Source organism: Grammomys surdaster, unplaced genomic scaffold, assembly GCF_004785775.1.
Source record: "Grammomys surdaster isolate TR1022 unplaced genomic scaffold, NIH_TR_1.0 340, whole genome shotgun sequence".
Taxonomy (NCBI): domain Eukaryota; kingdom Metazoa; phylum Chordata; class Mammalia; order Rodentia; family Muridae; genus Grammomys; species Grammomys surdaster.
In genome coordinates this window covers 118936-139524 of record NW_021604759.1, presented here as the reverse complement: position 1 = coordinate 139524, position 20589 = coordinate 118936, and the positions used below count along the sequence as shown (strand labels likewise).

The 20589-nt window shown below is 46.6% G+C and overlaps 1 protein-coding gene across 1 annotated transcript in view; it reads right to left on the bottom strand.

Annotated features, from left to right (window-relative positions):
* Positions 1–15937, bottom strand: part of Sh3bp5l (SH3 binding domain protein 5 like) — a 17315-nt gene extending 1378 nt beyond the window's left edge. The window contains exons 1-7 of the mRNA XM_028778741.1: positions 15828–15937; positions 14745–15352; positions 8810–8872; positions 8538–8666; positions 4935–5096; positions 3632–3805; positions 1179–3158 (exon numbers count right to left, since the gene is read on the bottom strand). Coding sequence (XP_028634574.1) covers positions 2691–3158; positions 3632–3805; positions 4935–5096; positions 8538–8666; positions 8810–8872; positions 14745–14927 — 1179 coding nt within the window. The 5' untranslated portion in view covers positions 14928–15352; positions 15828–15937 and the 3' untranslated portion in view covers positions 1179–2690. The remainder of the gene's footprint in view (positions 1–1178; positions 3159–3631; positions 3806–4934; positions 5097–8537; positions 8667–8809; positions 8873–14744; positions 15353–15827) is intronic.
* Positions 15938–20589: the final 4652 nt, after the last annotated feature.

Genomic DNA, 20589 nt, shown 5'->3' with positions numbered 1-20589 from the left:
GGACTTCTCACTTGTAGGAAACACCACTTTCTGACCTTCCTAGTCTCTGCTCACTTACCTGGCAGGTGACGAAGCCAAAGACAAACTGCACGGAAACAGATCAAGCATTCTCTGATGTTCTACTGCACCAGAAGCCTTAAGGACCCTGCCTGCCAGGGGCTGGCTAGGGACATCTCAAAAGCTCACTCTTGACAACTATGATTATGTTATGCTAAGTTCATTAAGACTGATTTTAGGTGTCTTTTTTTAACGTAAGAGAAAATAACCACACACACACACACACACACACACACACACACACACACACACACACACAAAACCCACTAAGCTTAACTATAGCAACTGTCTCATTACATGCAGAACACTCCACTCTGCACCATTAATGAAGACAATTAATTTTTAAGTCTATTCACCCAAAGTCTCCCGATAGATCAGGAAGGTGGCCTCAAAGAAGAGTACCTGGACAGTACCTGTCAAAAGGTACAGTGAATGTTCAATTGTCCTGGCTCCCAGTGGCCCTGTGTCCAGTGTCCCCAGGATCAGAGCTCTGCTTATACTTCTCCATCTTTGACCTCCACCCTGCCCTTCCCTGACACCTAAAGTCCTACTACGCTAGTAATTCACTCTCCCAGGCTGGCGCACTGTCTCAGCGGGCCTCACTGTACAGCCCCAGCATGCCCCAGAGCCTTTTGATCATGGTCTCAGGTAGCCAAGACTAGCCTCAAACTCATTACATAGCCGAAGATGACTAAACTTCTGATCCTCTGTCCTTCACTTCCTGGATGCTGGGATTACAGATGTGAGCCACATCTGTTTACACTGCACTGAGTGGCCTCAGCTCCAGTCCAATCTTCACCTCTACGGCTCCTGTAGACCTGATTTCCTGGCTGTTTCCCAGGTGCCTCCCATCTGTGTCTAAACATACTCAGATCTCTCCCACCTATAACCAGATGGGCTCCAACTCAGGAGTCACTCTCTGTGACTGCGTCCCGGCACTGCAGTGGACAGAAACCACTGTCTACTGGAAATTCAAGATTCAGCATCACACCATTTTTAATAATCAAGTGTCCCTACTTTGATCCTTTCCTTAATGTTTATGTGCAGACACACCCAGGATACTATGTGGCCACTCCACCCTACAGGCCCTCTGCAGCAGGGCCACCCCCGGCACTCATTACCGTTGAACAGCTTCTGAACACTGGCTCCCCGGCCTTGTCCACTTAGCGCGTGTGTGACCACTCAAAAGCTGGCACCTCTTTTTTCTCTTCTCAGTTGGTGTGTACCATCTTGACTCCTTGACTGCATGGTCTGAAGAGTCCCGTCTTAGCCCCATGTCTCTTTTAACAGACAGTAAACATCACTGTTACATAAACTATTTTATTTAAATAAAACCAGGACTGACCCTTTCCCACACGCACCAGCACATGCACTCGCACAATCATGTCCTCCTCATTTCTGTTTTTCCCGAACAGCCACCTCAAACTCCACAGGTTCTCATTGTGACCATCCTGAAACCTGAAAATTGGGAGATCCCATGCGAGACACAGGTACTCTTCTCCCAGCCCTGGGCAAGCACTGTCCTCATCCTCTTGGTGGGACAGGAGGTTGGCTCTTCCAAGGCACCCAGATCTGGTGTGGTTTCCCTTCACACAACCCAGGAACACCAGCACCCAGAGCTGCCTTTTGAGGCTGGAACCCCTCACTTCAGGTCAACTCCTCTCATACAAGAAAGGAGGCTTTACAATCATGCTAAAGCGCTCTCCAAAGGTTCCTAGCGTAAGTACCATCTGGGGTGAGGAAGAGCAATAAAGAGCAATTGAGCACCAAATTCCCTAATGCCACCCTGTAGGAGGGTGCCAAGCTCCAGTTCAACCTCTACCAAGAAAAAGCAAGCCCAGCGCCACACACGGGGAAGGTGGGGATGGCAAGGTCTCAGCCTTGAGAATCTCACATCTCTACCCTCCAGTATAGGCCCCACCAGGGACCCACTAGCACCTTGGCAATTGTAAGGGCTCAGCCCAACTGGAGACACATCACACAGACCGGGGCCATTTGGAGTTGACCCAAATGCCTGTGTTGATAACAGGGTTCGATTCCCCCACCTGACCCTGAATGAAGGACACACAGCACAGCAGCTAAGGTCATAAGAGGTGCACTGACAGAAGGTGGTGTCTTCCAGAGGCACATGGACATTTTACACACTGCTCACAGGCAAGCTGGGACAGGACAAGAGCACAGGCTGCCAGGGACTCAGCAGCATATCTAGGGCACGCCTTCTGGGAAGACAGGGCCAGGAATCAACGGGTGAGGGCCTGTCCAATCACTTGGGCTAGGATGCCCATGTTCTCACATGGCCTCCTGTGTCTTCTAGACCAAGTTCCCTGAGGGGAAAAGCCAGACAGACAGAAGTCAGGTCAGGAGAGGAAATCAAGAGAGCATCAGAGAGACTCGAGTGCCAGCAGGGAAGAGGAGATGGGGCCAGAGAGCAAGCCTTCTAGGTGGGTAAGGCAAAGAGAGAGCTGCCTCCTGAGAGAAGAACGGTGAGGAAGCTAGGGACACAGGGCTGAGACAGCTCATCCTGCCCAAGGAAGGCTGCAGACCAGGATCTGGGGCAGACAGGACTTGAGGAGGGAAGGCCTGGGGGGCCCTGATTGCCCATGGTAGAAATCAAGCTAGCTCTGGCCACAGAGCTACAGGCTGACACTGCGCTGGTGCCGGCCCCCTCGGATTCCGCCGTCACTTCCCCGGCGTCCCCGGCTCTGGGCTCCCAGCTCTTGGCCATCTAGACTGGCATGGTCTGAGAGGCCACGCAGGTGCTCAACTGAGTCACACTTCTGCAGGTCAGAGGCCACAGTGCGCAGACTCAATAGGCTCAGCGTGTCCGTATCTGGGCCTGGGCCAGGCCCAAGGCTGCTGCCCTCCTCCAGGCCCCCGCCCTCTGCCCCTTCAATCCCACTGTCCCCATCCTCAATGTTCTCAGTTCCAGCTTCAGCCCCAACAGGGGAGGATCGCCGTGGGCCCAGTGGGTGAGGGGGCAAACCCCGGCGCCTGGCATGAATCTGCTCGCTGATCTGCTCCAGATTACGCAGGGCTACTGAGTAGCGGGTCTTGGCCTGTGCCACCTGCTGCTCCAGTTCTGTCACCTTGGCCTTGTGCTCCTGCAGAAAAAAAACAGGTAACCCATGAGATGTCTTCTGACCCCACTTGGCACTTGTCCCTGAGGTCAGACCTCCTACCCCAGAGCCCCAGGATGCACCTCTGAACTGCAATACTCTCTCCAGCCCTACTGTCCTCTGAATGTCCCTCCTAACCTGAGCCCCATTCAGCCCTCCCCCCAGGTCTTCACCCTCTGGCTGCTCCTCCCTTTCTCTCTGTTCTTCCCTCCCCACCTGGCTGGTTTCCTCATCCCAGTCTCCCATCACTTCTCACTTTCCTCACTTCCCGTTGCTTCTTGACCAGCGGTCTCCTCCAGCACAAGCCTCTCATCGCTGCCTTCCACGTCTGCAGGGTCACTCTGAGCAGGCGAGAGTACTGGCTGGTCTAGCAAGGCTTTACCCTTGTCAGTTCTCGGCACTGACCCAAGAAGCACACCAGCACTCGCTCTACCTGCCCATCCTCCCCCGTTAGCTACCTCCAGGATTTGGCTGAACTGGGCCTTGAGCTCAAAGTAGGGGCGGCTCTTGCCAATGGCCCGCCGGAGGGTCTTCTGCAGGGCCTGGACCCGGGCCTCGGCCTGCTGGCACAGCCTCGTCACACGCTGATGCTCCCGCTCACCTCGTAGACGCTCTTCCTCCGCCTCATTCACCTGGCCCAGGTTGGGAGGAGACACACATCAGTGAGCTGGCGTTCAAATGGGATCAGCCCAAGGCTGCCAACACGCACACTGCCCAGAGGGAACCCGAACAGGAACGTCTGCAGAGCCCTCCCCATCCCTGAGGTCTGCAGAGTAAGACAGAGGACTCAGGGGCAACAAGAGCTTCTGCCCATCTCAAGTACGTGCCTCTGAAAGTACCCTTCCCCAGTGTCTTGCACCTCTTCACTTGTATGACCTGGCCCTCCGCTCTGCTGATACCATGGAAAGGTGCCACAGCCTGTTCAGTCCCCACTAAACATGGCTAAACACCCTCAAGCACATTCAACTGTGCAGACACCACAGTCCCAAGGGAGCCCTCAGTGACAATGGCTTCAGGTCAGGCACAGGAGGCACAGAGGCAGGTTGGGTTCTCATAGCTGCCACAGCCTCCCTATGTGTGTGTAGCCCAGAGCATTATGTGACCAGGGGACAGGCGTGGGCTCCAGGCACCTTGTCTCCCAGAACCAGGCAAGCTCACGGTGCTCCCATTCCCGTGGCTACACACCACAGCCTCAGTGACCCTTCCTTCTCTCACTACACTCACCTGACAAGGCCCACCACAGGACAGTGTCTTCTCTGTGCATTCAAAGAACTGAAAGACACAGTCACTATCTGGGAGTTGATACAGCCCTGTACACACTGAAGGGGGCAGAACGAGCCCATGCCAGGGTGCCCCTATGCCCAGTCTAGTTTTAGGAGCTCGGAAATGGAACACAAATTATACCTTCAACACACACTGGCAGAGTGCAGGACCCGAGAAGGGAGAACTTTCTCCAAACAGGACAGAGAGTCACAAAGCTGAGCCTAACGTGTGAGTACTGAATCCAGAGCCACTGCCTGGGAGGAGCTCGGGGCCAGCCCAACCCAGAGCAAACAGGAGTGGAGAGGAAGCTTTCTAAGAGAGAAATGAAATCATGGAAGCAAGGAGGCCAAGCTGGGCAGACACAGGACGGGTTCCACCTTAAAAGAAACCAAAGCTGAGGGAAGGCCGGAGTGGGAGAGGAACGGGAAGGAGTATGGAGGTAAGGTAAAGGACTAGCTAAGGGAGCAGTGAAGGGGACCTGGTGGCAGCACCCCTCACCTTACAGGTAGCATGGTTGAGCATCTCCTGCCATGTAGGGTCCAGTCGATTTTTGTCAGCCATGACCCCCTGCTCAGCCACAAAGACCATCTCCCGGGCAGCATTGTGCATGCTCACAGCTCGCTCATACCGCAGGGCTGCCTTCTGTGTCTCCTGCTGGGCCTGTGGAGAGAGGGCCATCAGGATGGGAAGCCTGAGAGGACCCCAGTCACCCATGCAATCCCTCAAGGTAAGGAAAAGAAAAAGAGGAAGGCCTACTTATAATTTCAGCTTCATTTCCCAAATCACACTAAGAATAGATGCCATCAAAGCAATATTCTACAGATTAGTAAAACAGAAATAAATATTAAGAAACATAATGCCAGTATATGATGGCCACATGAAATCTAGCAGACTTACATATATACATACACATAAATAAAAATGAGTATTTTTTTCTTTTTTTAATATTTACAGATTTAAATTTGTTTTTTTTTTGTTTTGTTCTGTTTTTTTGTTTTTCCAGACAGGGTTTCTCTGTATAGCCCTGGTTGTCCTGGAATGTAGACCAGGCTGGCCTTGAACTTAGAAATCCACCTGCCTCTGCCTCCCAAGTGCGCCACCACTGCCCGGCTCGAATATTTTTATATGAGTTAAATACACTTAATTTATACTTTTTGTTTAACATTGTTTTTAAATAAAAACAATATTTTCACACATCAGGCTATATATAAGATGATTATCAAACACATGAATTCCTTGTTTGATTGCTGTCTCCAAGGTATCTCATTATGTGTAGGCACATATTCCAAAATCTGAAAAAAAAAAATTCTAAAATACTTCTTAGCCCAAAATTACAATTAAGTCAGCTTCTCAGCTCATTGGCTAAGATCAAGTATAGTGTCTGTTATCAGTTCAACATATGATACATGCTATGCTCTACCCAAAATTAAGATAAGAGATATTCAACCACTGCTAGCCAAGCAAAAACCTGGGGGTGATTCTCAGCTTCCAGTTACAGGAAACTGATACAAACGGAAAAAGCTTAGCCAGACCTAGTGCCTCACACCTTTATTCCCACCATTTGGGAGGCAGAGGCAGGCAGATCTCCGTGACTTCAAAGTTGAAACCAGCCTATCCTACACAATAAGATCCAAGACAGCCAAGGGAAAAAGAAAGTAGGAAAAAAAAAAGAAAGAGAGTGAAAGAAAAGAAAATAGTCTTTGGGCTTTTAAAGTATGTCACAGGGCTAGGGAGTGTGGTTCAGTAGCAAAGGACAAAGGACTGAGCCATCTCTTCAGCCCCATAAGGCATTCCATGACCAGAAGGTGGCTGTCTAGAGCTTTGGTGTTCTGTCATAATACAGTTACACAGATAAAATGAAGGAACAAAGACAGCACATATTACATGACCCCATTTTTATAGAATTCATAACAAAGTAAAACAAAAAAGCAAAACACAGAGACTGAATGTAGTAAGGGGAAGAATGCATGTTTAGCTGCTGACAGCATCCGAGGGAGGAAACAGAGTCATGGCAACTAGCACAGTGGTTTCTAGAGCTGGTGTGAACATGCGCTGGGCACGCATGGCACTCAACAGCCACATGAATCAAGACTCAGTTCAGGGACTCCAGCTCTTCGAGCTCTGCATGTATACATGGTTTTTAAAAAATCAGATTTCCCATACAACCTCATTGATCTTCTGCACTTCTCTAAAAACAAATAGTTTCCACATTTGACAAATTACATATAAATTACCAAGTCAAAGTTTTTGTGATAGGTTGATGGATATGAAATTTATAAACAGGATTATTGAAAACAAACAACAACAAAACTCTACCAAATTTGGCAGTATTAATAAAATATACAAATTCAAGAAGAATTTTAAAATTCCTAAGCAAAGAGTGTTCTTTCAAATGGATACTGAGTAACAATTCTATTACTTAGAGCTGCATCTCTCACATATGCAAACTTAAGGAGTATCTGGAAGCTAACGGATGGGCTGCTGAGGAGGTGGGAGAAGATTTACTCTCCCCTCCTTATTACAACTTCTATATATTGTTTAATTTATATATAATTATAAGCTTGTCATCAAATTTAATTGGTTCAAAATGTAAAACTCTGAAAAAATGCACATTACTAAGAAGTATCTCTCATATGCAAAATATGAGTGTAAAATGGCTAGGCTGAGTGAAATTTGCATTGTAAGTAATAATATGGTGATAACACCTAAACTGATAATACATTGTAGAAACCATATGGGTCACATATTTTGTGATAAACAAAGACCTAATCCCAGTAATAACAGTAAGTATTAATGCAATAAATAACAAAAAATAATCAAAACAGAAGATTATTGAGCCAGTACATAGTGGCACAGGCCTTTAATTCCAGCACACAGGAGGCAGGGGCAGTCAGATCTCTTGAGTTTGAGGCCAGTCTGGTCTACATAGAAAGCTCTACTACATACAACTAGAGCTACACAGAAAGGCCGTGTCTCAGAGAGAGAAGGGGGGGTGGGGGAGGAAGAAGAGAGAAGGGGAGGAAGAAGAGAGAAGGAAAAAGAGAGAGAGAGAGAGAGAGAGAGAGAGAGAGAGAGAGAGAGAGAATGAGAATACACTAGGTGCAGCCTGAATCCTAACTACTTAAACACATCGGCAGGTGAGGCCTGTGGGTGGTACTCAGCATCACAGTTCTTGTCTGCTGTTCCCAAGACCCTGGGTCTTAGCCTAGCCCAAGGATAGATGGGAGAGGGGAATGAAGAGGAAAAGGAAAGAAGAAAGAACAAAACTATCAGTGGGACTGAACAAAATTTCTGAACAGGCCCCAATGCCCTCACCCAGCCATTTCTTGGCCAAGAGACCATTTTCTTACATTTACCCATTTATTGTGTGTATGTGTATGTATGTGTGCACCTCAGCACAAATGCTGCACCAAGCATGTGGAGGTCAGAGGACAATACACAGGAGGGGTCATTCTCTCCTTTCACCATGTAGATCCCAGGAAATGAACTAGGGTGGTCAGGCAGGAGGTGCCTTTATCCACTGAGCCACCTCACTGGCCCAGTGAACACATTCCTAAAGTTGAATACAACTTTAAGAACCTCGTCAACTTCACAGGCTGTTCAGTGCGTGGCCATGTCCTTAAGTATGGTGTTTTATTCCCCATCTATACAAAGACTGAAGACAGACATGGAGCCCTTCCTAATTATAGGTCAAACTGCCCTACTTAGTTCTGTCAACTTGACACAGCCTAGAGACAACTGAGAAGGGAATCTCAGCTGAGAGATTGTCCATTCTGACTGGCCTGTGGGGATGTTTATGGGGGACTGTCTTAAGTGTTTAATTGATGTAAAGGGGCCCAGCCCACTATGGGTGGCACCATTCCCTGGGCAGGTGGTTCTGGTCTATACAGGAAAGCTAGCTAAAAATATGCCTTTAAGTGAGTAAACAAGCAGGGTTCCTCCATGGTTCTGCCCAAGTTCTTGGTTGAGTTCCTGTGGTGACTTCTATCAGTGATGGACTGACCTGGAAGTGTAAGTCACATAAGCCTTCTCCTCCACTAAGGTACTTTTGGTCTTGGTATTTGTCACAGCTACAGAAATTAAACTACAACATAGGCATACCTCCTTAGCCAGTCGTCGAGCCTCATAGTAAGGCCGGGCCTTCTCAATACAGCTCCCCAAGTGAGAGCCCTGTGTGTTAAGCTTCCTTGCTGACTCCTGCAGGATCCTCCGATAAGTGGTCCTGGCTTCCTGGCAAGGAATGTGGAAAGCAAGCATATAAGTCACAGAACCTCATTTGTTCAACACACCCCTTCCTCTACCACTGTCTCAATACAGGAAAACACAGAGCTCTCCAGAGACCCACCCACGGCTGTGAGGAAAGAGACACTCACGTCGAGCTGTAGCTCCACCTGGTTGATTTCCTCACTAGCCTGGTTCAGATGCTCCAGCTCCTCCTGCCAAAGAAGCATGTGAGTTAGAGCAGAAGGAAGCAACCTCAAGTCAACTACATTGGGCAGGGAGGGAAACCAGAAAAGTCCCAGCAGACTGGGGAACGAGTGAGTCACTTGGAAAAGGGAGGCACTGTTCCACTGGCACCCTGTCTAGTCTCATGTAATCTTCGTGGTTCTACTTAACTGAGTACTCAAACCCCCATTGCAGGGAGGAGGAAACTCCAGCTCCGGGAATACAGCAGCACAAAGAACAGGATAGCGGTGAGTCTTACTCTCCACTAGAACACATCACTTCCTCAATGAGGGAAGAGTCCTAGGAGATGGACTCCCTCCCTGAGCCAGGAGGATCACTCACTCAGCACATGCTTACTACATACTTCCTGGTCAGTACTTTGAGAACAATGTGGAACACAGGGGCTGGAGAGATGGCTCAGAGGTTAAGACTACTTGTTGCTCTTGCGGAGGACCCAGGTTTAGTTCCCTGCACCCCCATGATAGTTCACAGGCATCTGTAATTCCACTTCCAGGGGATCCAATGTCCTCTTCCAGCCTCCAAGGGTACTGCACGCACATGGTTGACATACATATATACAGGCAAAACACATATACAATTTTTTAAAAAATCTTAAAAAGGAATGTAGAACAACACAGCACCCACAGAGGTGGTGACTCACTTCTGTGGGTTACAAGCACTCAGCAGCCCATGTGAAGATGGGCACAGGTGCCCTGTAGGCACCAGTCCCACCTACGCACATCTTCCTAGTAAGAAGACAGAGAAGGGCAAGTATTCCAGTGGAGACAAGTAAGACAAAGTAAAAGCTATCTATTGTGTTCCAGGTGAGAGAAGAAAGGAAAGACTTCAAGGAAATGCAGGACACAGAATACCAGGGCTTGGCAGATGATCAAGATAAGAACCAGGTAAGGGTGCAAGAGGTTTTTTGACCTCCTGGCCAACCACAGAAGCCCAGATCCCATCCAATACAGTACAACTTTTCTTATCCATTTTTGAAACTATGAACAAGTGAGAGGGAGTACGCATGTGAGTGCAGGTACTTGCACAGGCCAGACACATAAAATTCCCAACTCTGGAGTTACAAATCATTGTGGGTGGCCCAATATGGGTGCTGGGAACTTAACTCAGGTCCCTGTAAAGAGCAGTACATGCTCTGAACCACCAAGTCATCTCAGAAGCCCCCAGTGCAATGTTGTGCTGGCAAGGAGGGATCTCAGGGAAAATTGCTGGACATGCTAGTTTAATGACTCACTAGTGTCTGGTCCTGAGAGAATCACCCTACATCGTTCAGTGAGCACGGGGCTGGAAAAGGGGCTGGCCACGAATCATTCTCACTTGTCTAAGAAAACACATCCAATCCCAGATCCTGATGATCTGAGGATACTCCTTAAGAGTCCAGGCTGGCCGGGCAGTGGTGGCGCACGCCTTTAATCCCAGCACTTGGGAGGCAGAGACAGGTGGATTTCTGAGTTCGAGGCCAGTCTGGTCTAGAGTGAATTCCAGGACAGCCAGGGCTACACAGAGAAACCCTGTCTCGAAAAACAAAGAAAGACAAAGAAAAACAAAAACAAAAAGAGTCCAGGCTGTGCCAAGGGCTCTATATCTAGAAATTCTGGGAAGCAGGTGCTCAACTCCAGGCTCTGCCTTCAGCAGTCCTCAGTCTGCTGCTCACCCATGACAGGCATTATTAGATAGCAACACCACCATCTTCTCCCATCTGCATAGATGTGATGTTGGCTCCCTTTCACCTTGTATGTTCCTTCCAGTGGAACTAAGAACATGGACATGAACCTGGGCACAGCCTATCTCAGAAGAGCCATGAACCTGGCTGATTTCTCCATGATAGAGCCATTTATAGAATAATGTTATGAACTCACAAAGAATGATTCATTTTCCAAAGGCCCTTTTTTAAAACTCTTTAAGCCTCAAGACTTAGTGTACCTAGTGCTGAGATTAGAAATGTCCACCAGCACTGTCTGGTACATGCACACCTTTAATCCCAGCACTTGAGAGGCAAGAGGAAGCAGATCTCTGTGAGTTCAAAGGTAGCCTGATCTACAGAGTGAATTCCAGGACAGCCAGGGATACACAGAGAACTCCTGTCTCAAAACAAACAAAAATAAAAAAAAGAATGAATGAATAAATAAATAAATAAATAAATAAAATAAAAACTGTGCACCACCACACTCAGCTATCAATCTAACATTTAAAAAGTAAAAATAGGAGTGGGCATGGTGGCTCACACTTTTAATTCCAACTCTTGGAAGGCAGATGCAGACAGGTCTCTATGAGCTCAAGACCATCCTGATCTATACAGTAAATTCCAAGCCAGCCAAGGCAACACAGTAAAACTCTGTGTTGTTTGTTTGTATTTTATTTTTTATTTTTAAGTTAAATATAGGAACTATCACCCCTTACAATTAAAAAGAAAAAAAAATCCCTGCTGCCAATTATAGTGGCACCCAGCTGTAACCTCAACACTTGGAAAGCTGAAGTAGAGAGATAATAAGTTCAAGGTCAGCCTGAACAAAAAACCAAAAAGCCTACTGATAGATCAGCCTAGTGGTCACAAAGCTCTAACAGGACAAAGAGAAGCCCCCATGGACTGATGAACATGGTAAGGAGGGAGGAGCCGCCAAGCTGAAGCATCAAGGCAGGGCACAGTGGGAAGCCACTGAGCACCCAAAGCGCTGTTGTAGACAGTCAGCAACACATTCCATTTGGCCTGTTCCACTAGGACTCCTGGCACTCAGCGAAAATGGAATTCAGGGAGGACAGAATCTGAGTCAGCACACATCATCTGTCAGAAAGCCAGCAGCCAGCAGGAAGATGACCTTCTTGGGGCACTCTGGATACATTCCCAGAATGCCAGGCCACTGAGTCAAAGCATGGGTGCTTGACTACAAATGTTTCTGTTCCACTCTCAGATGCTCCTGGTCCTCTCTGACAAAGCATCAAAAGCCGAAGCAGATGATGAGTTAACAGGGGCAGGGTGATGACTGTTGTTTCAGTTATGCCGACACTTGAAGATGAGAACTCTGAGGATGCAAAGTCCTTCTGAAGAACTGGGGGTTAAGTGAGTGTGTCCACCAATCATGGTGGCACAGATCTACAATCTCAGACCCAGGATGCAGAGACAGAAGTGATGATCAGGAGTTCAAAGCAAGCATGAGCTCCATACACTGAGTTCAAAACCACCCTGGACTACATGAAATACTATCTCACCAAAAAAAAGGGGGGGAGGGCAGAGAAAACCAGAGAGGCCAGGCCCATCCTGGCACTAACAAACCCTTTGACCAACACCTCTCACTTCTATCCACTAAGACCCTCTTTCCAAAAGCTGGAGGACATGAAGAACTCCAATGATCCAATGAGAACCTGATGGAGACACAGCCTTTTCTGAAGGGGTAAACAAACACATACAGCAGGCAAGTATGGCCTAGTCTCCCTCCTACTTCCAGAGAGATCTCACCAGATGACAAGATGAGCTACCTGCCTGTCAGCCATGGAAACCCAGCCCCACATCAAAGAGCCTCACCCTGAGGATAATCATTTCTGAGAAATTCAAAAAACTCTAAAATAGGTCAGAGCCTGACCCTTGTGTTACCCCTTGTCTAGTGGACCCAGCCCTGGCTGTGCTTTCATTTTAATCTTATCCTACTCCGCAAAGCAAGTGAAAATGGTTTTTAATAGTCTTTAGTGGATATTGATGGATCTGTTAATGGAGACAGATTAAATATGTTGATCTAGAAAAGCAGATACTCCCTGAAGGAGCTGAAGCACATTTTCAAGGCATGTGATATGGGTCACTGTCAACACTAAAATGAATTTCAAACACATACTAACTCACCTCCTCAGCACCCAAAAGAATACTAATACAGAAGGGCAAATGCTGTGATCTTCACCTAAAAACTGAGCTATTCCTCACACCAGGCCGCTTTTTACAAATGGCAAACTCTAAATCCCTGGTGAGGCTGGAGAACTGACCTACTCCTGCCTGTGTCATCCAAAGAGGAGCATGTAAGGCCTTCCTCCCTGTATCACCTACACTACACTAAGTGCTGTACCACTTGGCAAGAGAGACGAGGGTCTCATTGCCCCCCCCCCCCGTTGCAAGCTCACTGGAGGCAAAGAGGACCTCATGCATTCCCAAGACATTCTAACACTCCCAGAGCTCACTGACAGAACTATGAAGGCAGAAATGTCCTGTCTAAACCATCGCTAGAGTACACAACTGCATTTTTTTTATCTCAAATGACTGTATTTACATAGCCACAAGTGTGCCTCTTGAATCTACTACCTTTGCCTACATGATGATTACTAGAGAAATACACAGAACAAGAGGTTGATGAAAGAAACCAGGAAAGAAGGCTTTTCCAGCACAGAACGAGGGATATTTCAGGCAGGTGTAAGAAGTGTGTTACATGCCCGTCTCCTGGAGGACAGAGCGCTCCTCCTTAACTCACTGTCTATAAACTTCTAGACCCATGTGCACAGTGAGTGGGAGCTGTGCACATCAGACAAACCAAGTCCCTCACTTTACAAACAGAAGCTTAAAGAAGTTAACTTTTTCAAAAATCACAAATCATGGAACTGAAGTGGCTTGAATATCTATCCCAAGATTTCTTTTTTTTTTTTTTTTCAATGCATTCTCTCAGTGGAGGACAAATCATCAAAATGAATGAGAGAAGCTGAGTTGTTTTCAAGGCAGCATCTTATAGCATGGCAGAACTAAATTACTGACTCATGCCAGAAAGGAGCTCCATTATAAGCTCCCATACAACCCAAGGAGCCTCAGTTCACACACACACTTGGACTTTCTTTGCAATTCACTGGCATTACCCAGTAAGGTTTATTGAAGGAAAAGCCCAAGAAGTCAAGCTCTAGGATGTTCTACCTACCTAGAAGGAGCTAAATCACTTCCCCAATAACAGAATCTCAAAGATACAACCTACCTAAATGGTAGACATGGGCCCCAAACATACAGCACATATTGGCCATTATCAGCCCAAGAAACTTTCCCACACAGTCCATTTGGACAGTACCCTGAAACACTATAGATAACTAAGCTGGTCCTAGCAGCCATCTCCTCCACAATGACCATTCTTCCTCATACCCAGTTCCTGCTGTCTCTTACACAACCATCTTTCTGGTTCACCAACTAGACTGTCCACATTCCATGACAGTAAAGTGTTCTGACATTCTTCTGGTAAGCCCACAATTCCAAGAGCCAGGAATGTATATTAAGGACCGATCACAACTGATATAAACCCTTACAATGTAAGAGATTTCCTGCTGGGCATGGTGGCGTACACCTTTAACCCCAGAACTTGGGAGGCAGAAGCAGGCAGATCTTTGAGTTCTAGGTCACCCTACTCTACAAATCAAGTTCCAGGACAGCCAAGGCTACACAAAGAATCCTGTTTCAAAGAGAGGGGGATAGGGGTTGATTTCCTTACAGGCTCAAACCTTTCAAATACCTGAAAGGTCCCAACTCAAATGATTCTGAGAGACATCCCTTGGAAGGAAAAAAAAAAAAAAAAGGAGGAAGATTTCCTCAGCCTCAAAACTGCCTCCCAGTCTCAGTCATCTCCTCCTGCCTTCAGTATATGTAAGAAATCTGAGCTAGCAATCCTTCTGCTTATTCAGAAAGAACAATGAAAGGTTCTATGTCCCAAGCACTCAGGCAGGGTCCCTGCTCTCCATCAGCGCTTGTCACACTGAACTGCCATGTTCTGTGTGCATGCTTGTTTTCGTTCCTCACCCCAGCGTACTGTGAGAGAGAAGTCTAAGGCCTCATTCATCTGACAGCTCTTCAGCAAGTCTGGTACCTGGTCTTCCTACCTCCATCAGCCTTCTCACCTGTATCCTAGGATCCAGCTCTTCCTCCTCTCTAGGGGACAGTTTGGTCTCACCGATGTGGCTTCCGCCTCCTCCAGGCTCCTCTGCGACAGGGCTCCTAGGGACTTCATCCTCTACTGCCTCCGGCCGCAGTTCCCCCTGTGGAGTCTCCCGGCCCCCTGGAACCTTTTTGAGATCAGCCATGTTGGCTGGAAGAGGGCAGAGCCCTATGCACAAGAGAGGGCTGACATGCTGGGACCAGGGCCCCAGCTTGAGGCTTCCTGGGCTTTGGATGTAATAGAGAAGGGTTTTCTCTTCTCAGAGGCCGAAAAGAAGGTGCAGAAGAGCCCCACGTTCAGTTAAAGGCTGACATTCAAACTGCTGATGAGGTCCCTATAACTAAAGCCTTGTCTGTGCAAAAGTCCTTCACACCCCACCACAAGGAGTCCACCAAGGGACCCCAGCAGCAACAGCTCCAAATCAGGGAGCAAAGGGGGCCTGGATCCTGGGCCGACGCCTGTGAAGAGGAGCACCATTCGGGAGGGTGGAGGCAAGCGCCTCCAGGCTGTGGTGGCAGATAGAGAGAAGGCTAAGTCCAAGCAGAGGATAGGAGATGCGCCTCTGGGGAGCTGCAGGAGAAACAAAGGCCAAGTTACATATGATGTCAGCATTAGAAGCTTGGCCAGCAGCCTCCTCCAAGTCCTGGGTCTCCCAAAGATACCACTGTATCCCCAACACGCACTCCCGTGATCCGACCAGTTCCCACCTCAACTTCTTTCCTCAGGCCTCAAGGACTTTAGGTCCAACTCTGCTCCCGACCCTGTTCCCTTCACAGTCCCTCTACAGTCTCTCCCCTTCCAAACTTCGCTCTGGGCCCCACCCTCTCCCCCACACCCTTTTTCCATCAGGCCTGTCCCCCTCTACCCGGTCCGGCTTTGCAATTCACCTTCTATCCCCCAACCTTGCATCTCCAGCCCCGGGGGCTATCTGAGCCTCCAGGCTCCAATCGCATACTTTTCCGCGGACCCAACATCTGAGTCCCAGCCATCCCATCTAACCAGGAGAAAAAAAAAAATTCCCCTTCCCGGCTTTACCTCAATTTACCTTGCTATACGGGGAGCATCCACGGAACAAACAATCTTCCCCCTCCCTCCGCAACAAGACGGTCCAACCAGAAACGCCCTGGCGGAGAGGAAACGGAAATACGCCATCACGTAACAACGCTATTTTTCCTCTCTGACAAGCATTGCCCGATGTAAGCTCAAAGCTCGGCGTGCTAGCTTCAGCGTCCGTACAAGATGGCACTACTCTATGACCAACGTCGCCTTTCCTAGCTCCCAGTTCACCCGCCAACCGAGCCTAAGTGAAATGAATGCATAAGTATGAGTTTCTGAGGAAAACGACGGCAGGTACTGGAGAGCGACAGTCCGTCCCACTTCGAGAAATGCTAGCAATTGTGTCGTACGAGAAAGCGGCCATCGGTGCCTAAGGAACGGGGGCGGGGCTATGGGCAGTCAGTGCCTGGCGCGACCGGAAATGATGCGGACTTCCGGTTTCGGCCCGTTCAGATCTGGGTTTTGCTAACAGAAACGAAAGTCGTTTTTCAAAGGTGATTTTTTTCTTTTTTTTCTTTTTCTTTTCTTTTCTTTCTTTCTTTCTTTTTTTCTTCAGCTCAATGAAGCCGGCGGACTCTAGGTCAAGACAGGTGGGTGAACCTCTCCCGAGACCTGCAGGGGGTGGCCATCTCTCCCGCTAAGTAGCAGGCCTCACGGGGCACTGGCTACGCCGTGAATGCTGAGCATCTCACTGTTAGCTCACTTTCCTAGAGGAGGAGGAGGAGGCTCGAACTTCGCCCAGTGTATCACTCTCTACTCCATTAATAGGTGGTCTGGATATCTACGCTATGTATGCCTATGCAAGACGGGTCAAGGCCATGGAAAGAGCTGCAGGGTGGAGTATTTGCTTGGTACAAATATCTGACGGCCTCGGAGCCTCAGGCTTTTCCCTGGGGATGAAGCATGTATCTGGGTCAAATTCTCTTCCCATTGGGTTCTGTGGCACATAGCCCGTGTTTAGTAAAGCGGTGAAGAAAACATAGTTGAGAGCTGCATTCCTGTTTGTGTAGGAGTCTTTAGGTGTTTTACAGGGAATGATAATGAAGAAGGACGGGGTTCCATAGTCTGAAGTGAAAGGAATTACAGAGCTAGTCACTGTTAGGGTCCAGGAGTCGCCCCACAAACCACAGGAACATCAGTCTCTATCAGACAGGGATAGTTTATTGAATGCACCCCCTAAGGCCGATAGACATAGCTTAGGAAACTGAATACTATGATCATGAACGTTGTTCAGTGTGAGTTTATATAGGCAGAAAACCATAATGAACTCAAGCATGTACAGGGAGAGCTATAAGGTGATTGATTATACGGTGATTAGCCTTTTTCCAAGTTGGGTTTTTTTGTTTTTATTTTGTTTTGGGTTTTTTTTGTTTGTTTGTTTATAGTTTAGACATAACAGTTCAAGTCAACCTCTGTCTTGCTTGACTCTGAGTGAAGTCTATGATTGGGGAATTTGCAAGAACAGTCCTCAAAACATGATAACAAACCTCTGAACATAACAGGATATATGCTCAACTTGACCTCTGTCTAAGCCAAACTATTCTCTGTGTCAGCAGTCAAGCTAATTTCAGTGTCAGCAATATGAGATGGCTGGCAGGGATGAAGCAAAATAGCTACAGTTATGCCAGGGAGGCAATGCCAGAGAAACAGGCTTCAACTATCAATCCTATAAGGCCAGCATGTTTCTAGTTAGCAGTTATGTTAAAAAGTGTTCTGTGAATTGTCGAAGAACGATAAGGAAGACTGTATAAACAGTGGTTCTCAACCTTCCTTATTCTGCGACCCTTTAAAATACAGTTCCTCATCTTTGATATCCCCCAACTGTAAAAGTATTTTGTTGCTACTTCATGACTGTAATTCTGCTACTGTTATGAATATAATGTAAATATCTGATATTCAGGTATGATAAGTAAACCCCCTCCCCCAAAGGGGGTCACAGCCTACAGGTTAAGAACTACTGGTATAAAGGATTGTACAGCTAGATCATAGGAGCTGGTACAGTGTGGGAGAGATTGGGCTCCAACTAGAGATGAACAAAGGGAAAATTTATAACCAGAGATCATTGTTGGGGGTCAGTGGATGAGAATTTGATATGAGAGAAAAGTAGGGTAGAGGGGGCTGGATAAGCCAGCCTAACTGGATTCTTGCTGAAGACAATCCTGGAAGGGTTGTGTCTAGAATTGGGAGCCTGACTTGCAAGGTTGGTAGAGGAGTGGTCTTGGTAAACTCACTTCACAAAGTTCTTCATTAAAACGAAGTTTTATAAGATAGTGTTCCAACAGGCCTAGAAAAAAGTTCAGTAGCCTAACTAAAGTTAGACCAAAGGATCTTTTTCATGTTTCTCCAAGACTAGGACATGAAGGCCCTGCCTTTCCTAATGACTACATTTCAAAGATGTATGCCCCTTGGCTTCTTGAGAAGGGCACTCCTAAAGAGTAAGAAATACATACACTACCTTAAAGGGATAAAGGAAGGAGTCAAATTTGTAGGCCCTTTTTAGTAAGTGCTCTAAGAAATGGAAGCTGGGACTCTGATATTCTATAACAGAGTCGCTCAAAATACACAGTTTCTTCTGTCAGTGTTGGGCTTTCTCAGTTGTGTGAGTGAAGCACAAGGGGCTGGGTCATCCTAGGAACAAGACCACTGGTGCTAGAAACCCTGCTAGGATTTAGTTATCTCTTAGTATAAGGTTTTGGATGTAAACATTAGGTACCAAGAGTTCTGCAGTTCTTAGTTCTCCCCTTCCATTCTAACCCTGTAAATAACTACGTAAGGGTTGGGGATTTAGTCCACTGATGGAGGTTTGCTTAGCATGTCTGAGGCCCTTGATTCAATCCCTTCCCTCCATATACACACACCTTCAGAAATACAGTATAAAAGGTATAGACTGGGAAGATCACTCACTCAACAATTAAAAGGCACCTTTGCAAATCAGACAGCCTCAGTTGGATCCCTGGAACCCAGGTAGTAGAAGGAGAGTGCTGACTGCTGTGAGTCAGCACGTATGCACATACACACCTGTCACCCCGTCACTTACAGAGACTAAGGCAGGAAGAATGTCACACTAGGTAACTGTGTGATACCGTCTCCAAAACAGAATAAGAAGTAAAAAATTAGAATGGAGGGTGGGAATAGAGCTCAGAACTTGTCTATATGTGCAAAGCCCTAGGTTCTAAGTTCAGTCCATAGCACTGCAAAAATTGGAAGTTTTAGTTTTTAGAATTCTTAGTTTTAGATTTGTTTATGTGTGTATTTTCCCTGCTTGCATGTACCACATGCATGTCTGGTGCCCTCAGGTTATAAGGAGACATAGGGTCTTCTAGAACTGGAGTTACGGACGTTGTAGGCCATCCTGTGGGTTCTGGGTACCAAATCCAGGTCCTCTGCAAGAGCAAGTGTCTTTCCATTGAGCCATTTCTCCAGCCCTCCAAAACCTACTTATTAATTTTATTTTTATTTTTTTTTTTGAGACAGGCTCTCGATGTATAGGTCTGACTGTCCTAGAACTTGAGATCCACCTCTCTCTAGCCCTGGAACTAAAGGCTTGAGCAAAAAACAAAACAACAACCAAAAAAAAAAAAAACCAACTAGTTTTTAATGAAGATGGTTTAGGTATGTTGTGAGGAAAGTAAAAGATGAAAGCAAAGCTCTGATGAGAGGCCCCATGGACAGAAGCATCACAGCACAAGCCTGACAAGCTGGTTTGTTATTTGAGAGGACCCAGCTTCGTTTTCCAGCATACAGCCATCTGTAACTCCTGTTGTAAGGGATCTGTCTCCCTTTCCTGGTCTCCGGCACTGCCTGCATATGACACACAGACATATATGCATATTTTTTTAATTAACAAAAATTAACTTTTAAAAGCATTAAAGACAGCATAGCTGTGTCGGCCCAGAGGCAGAAGAACAGACTGTGGAGGATGAGAGTGGCAGTAGCAGGTTGGGCATGTTTTAGATGGTTTCACTGTATTCCAGTCCTAGAACTGCTGTGACCCCCTTGCTTACTCTTCCTAAGCATTGCCAATTACCTTAGTTTGGGACGTAATTTTTTCCTGATTATTACTATTTTCATAATAGCATCCTTAAAGACTAAGACATCTTAAACTAATAAAGTTTGTTTTCAAAAATGTTGATCTTTAAATACCTTATCAGTATGTTATATTTTTGTACTATACCAAATTCATGTAGCTTGCCTATGCTTAATTTACTGATAGCTCTTTATAGTTAGTTTACCTACATAAGGGTAAAAAGAAATAGTCTTTCTGTTAATTTGAACAAGGTGGTGTTTGACACCTTGAAGTTGACCACACCCTGTAAACAGGAACCCCAATCATTTTTTTTTATAAAGATTACTATCTAAAATCTGGAGAGATGGGTCAACAATTAAGAGTAGTATGCTGTGCTTCCAGAAAACATGAATTGAGTTCCTAACAATCCATGTGAAGAAGCTCACAATTTCCTGTAATCACAGCTTTAGGCGACTCAGTGCACAAACACATACTCATACACATAGACAGAGTTAAAAGTCTTTCTAAAGGAGATGACTAACATAATTTAAAAGATAACTGTAGAGCCAGTATAAACACTTGTATTGTTGATGCTATTTGTAATGTTAATGCATATTTTCTTTAATTTCCTGAAATCTATTTTGATGTGCCTTTTCATTAATAACTTGAGTTTAATTAAAACTTTCATTTGTAAAATCCTGAAGTCTGCAATTCAGAACTTAGTTAACCCTGTCTTTCTGTTCTA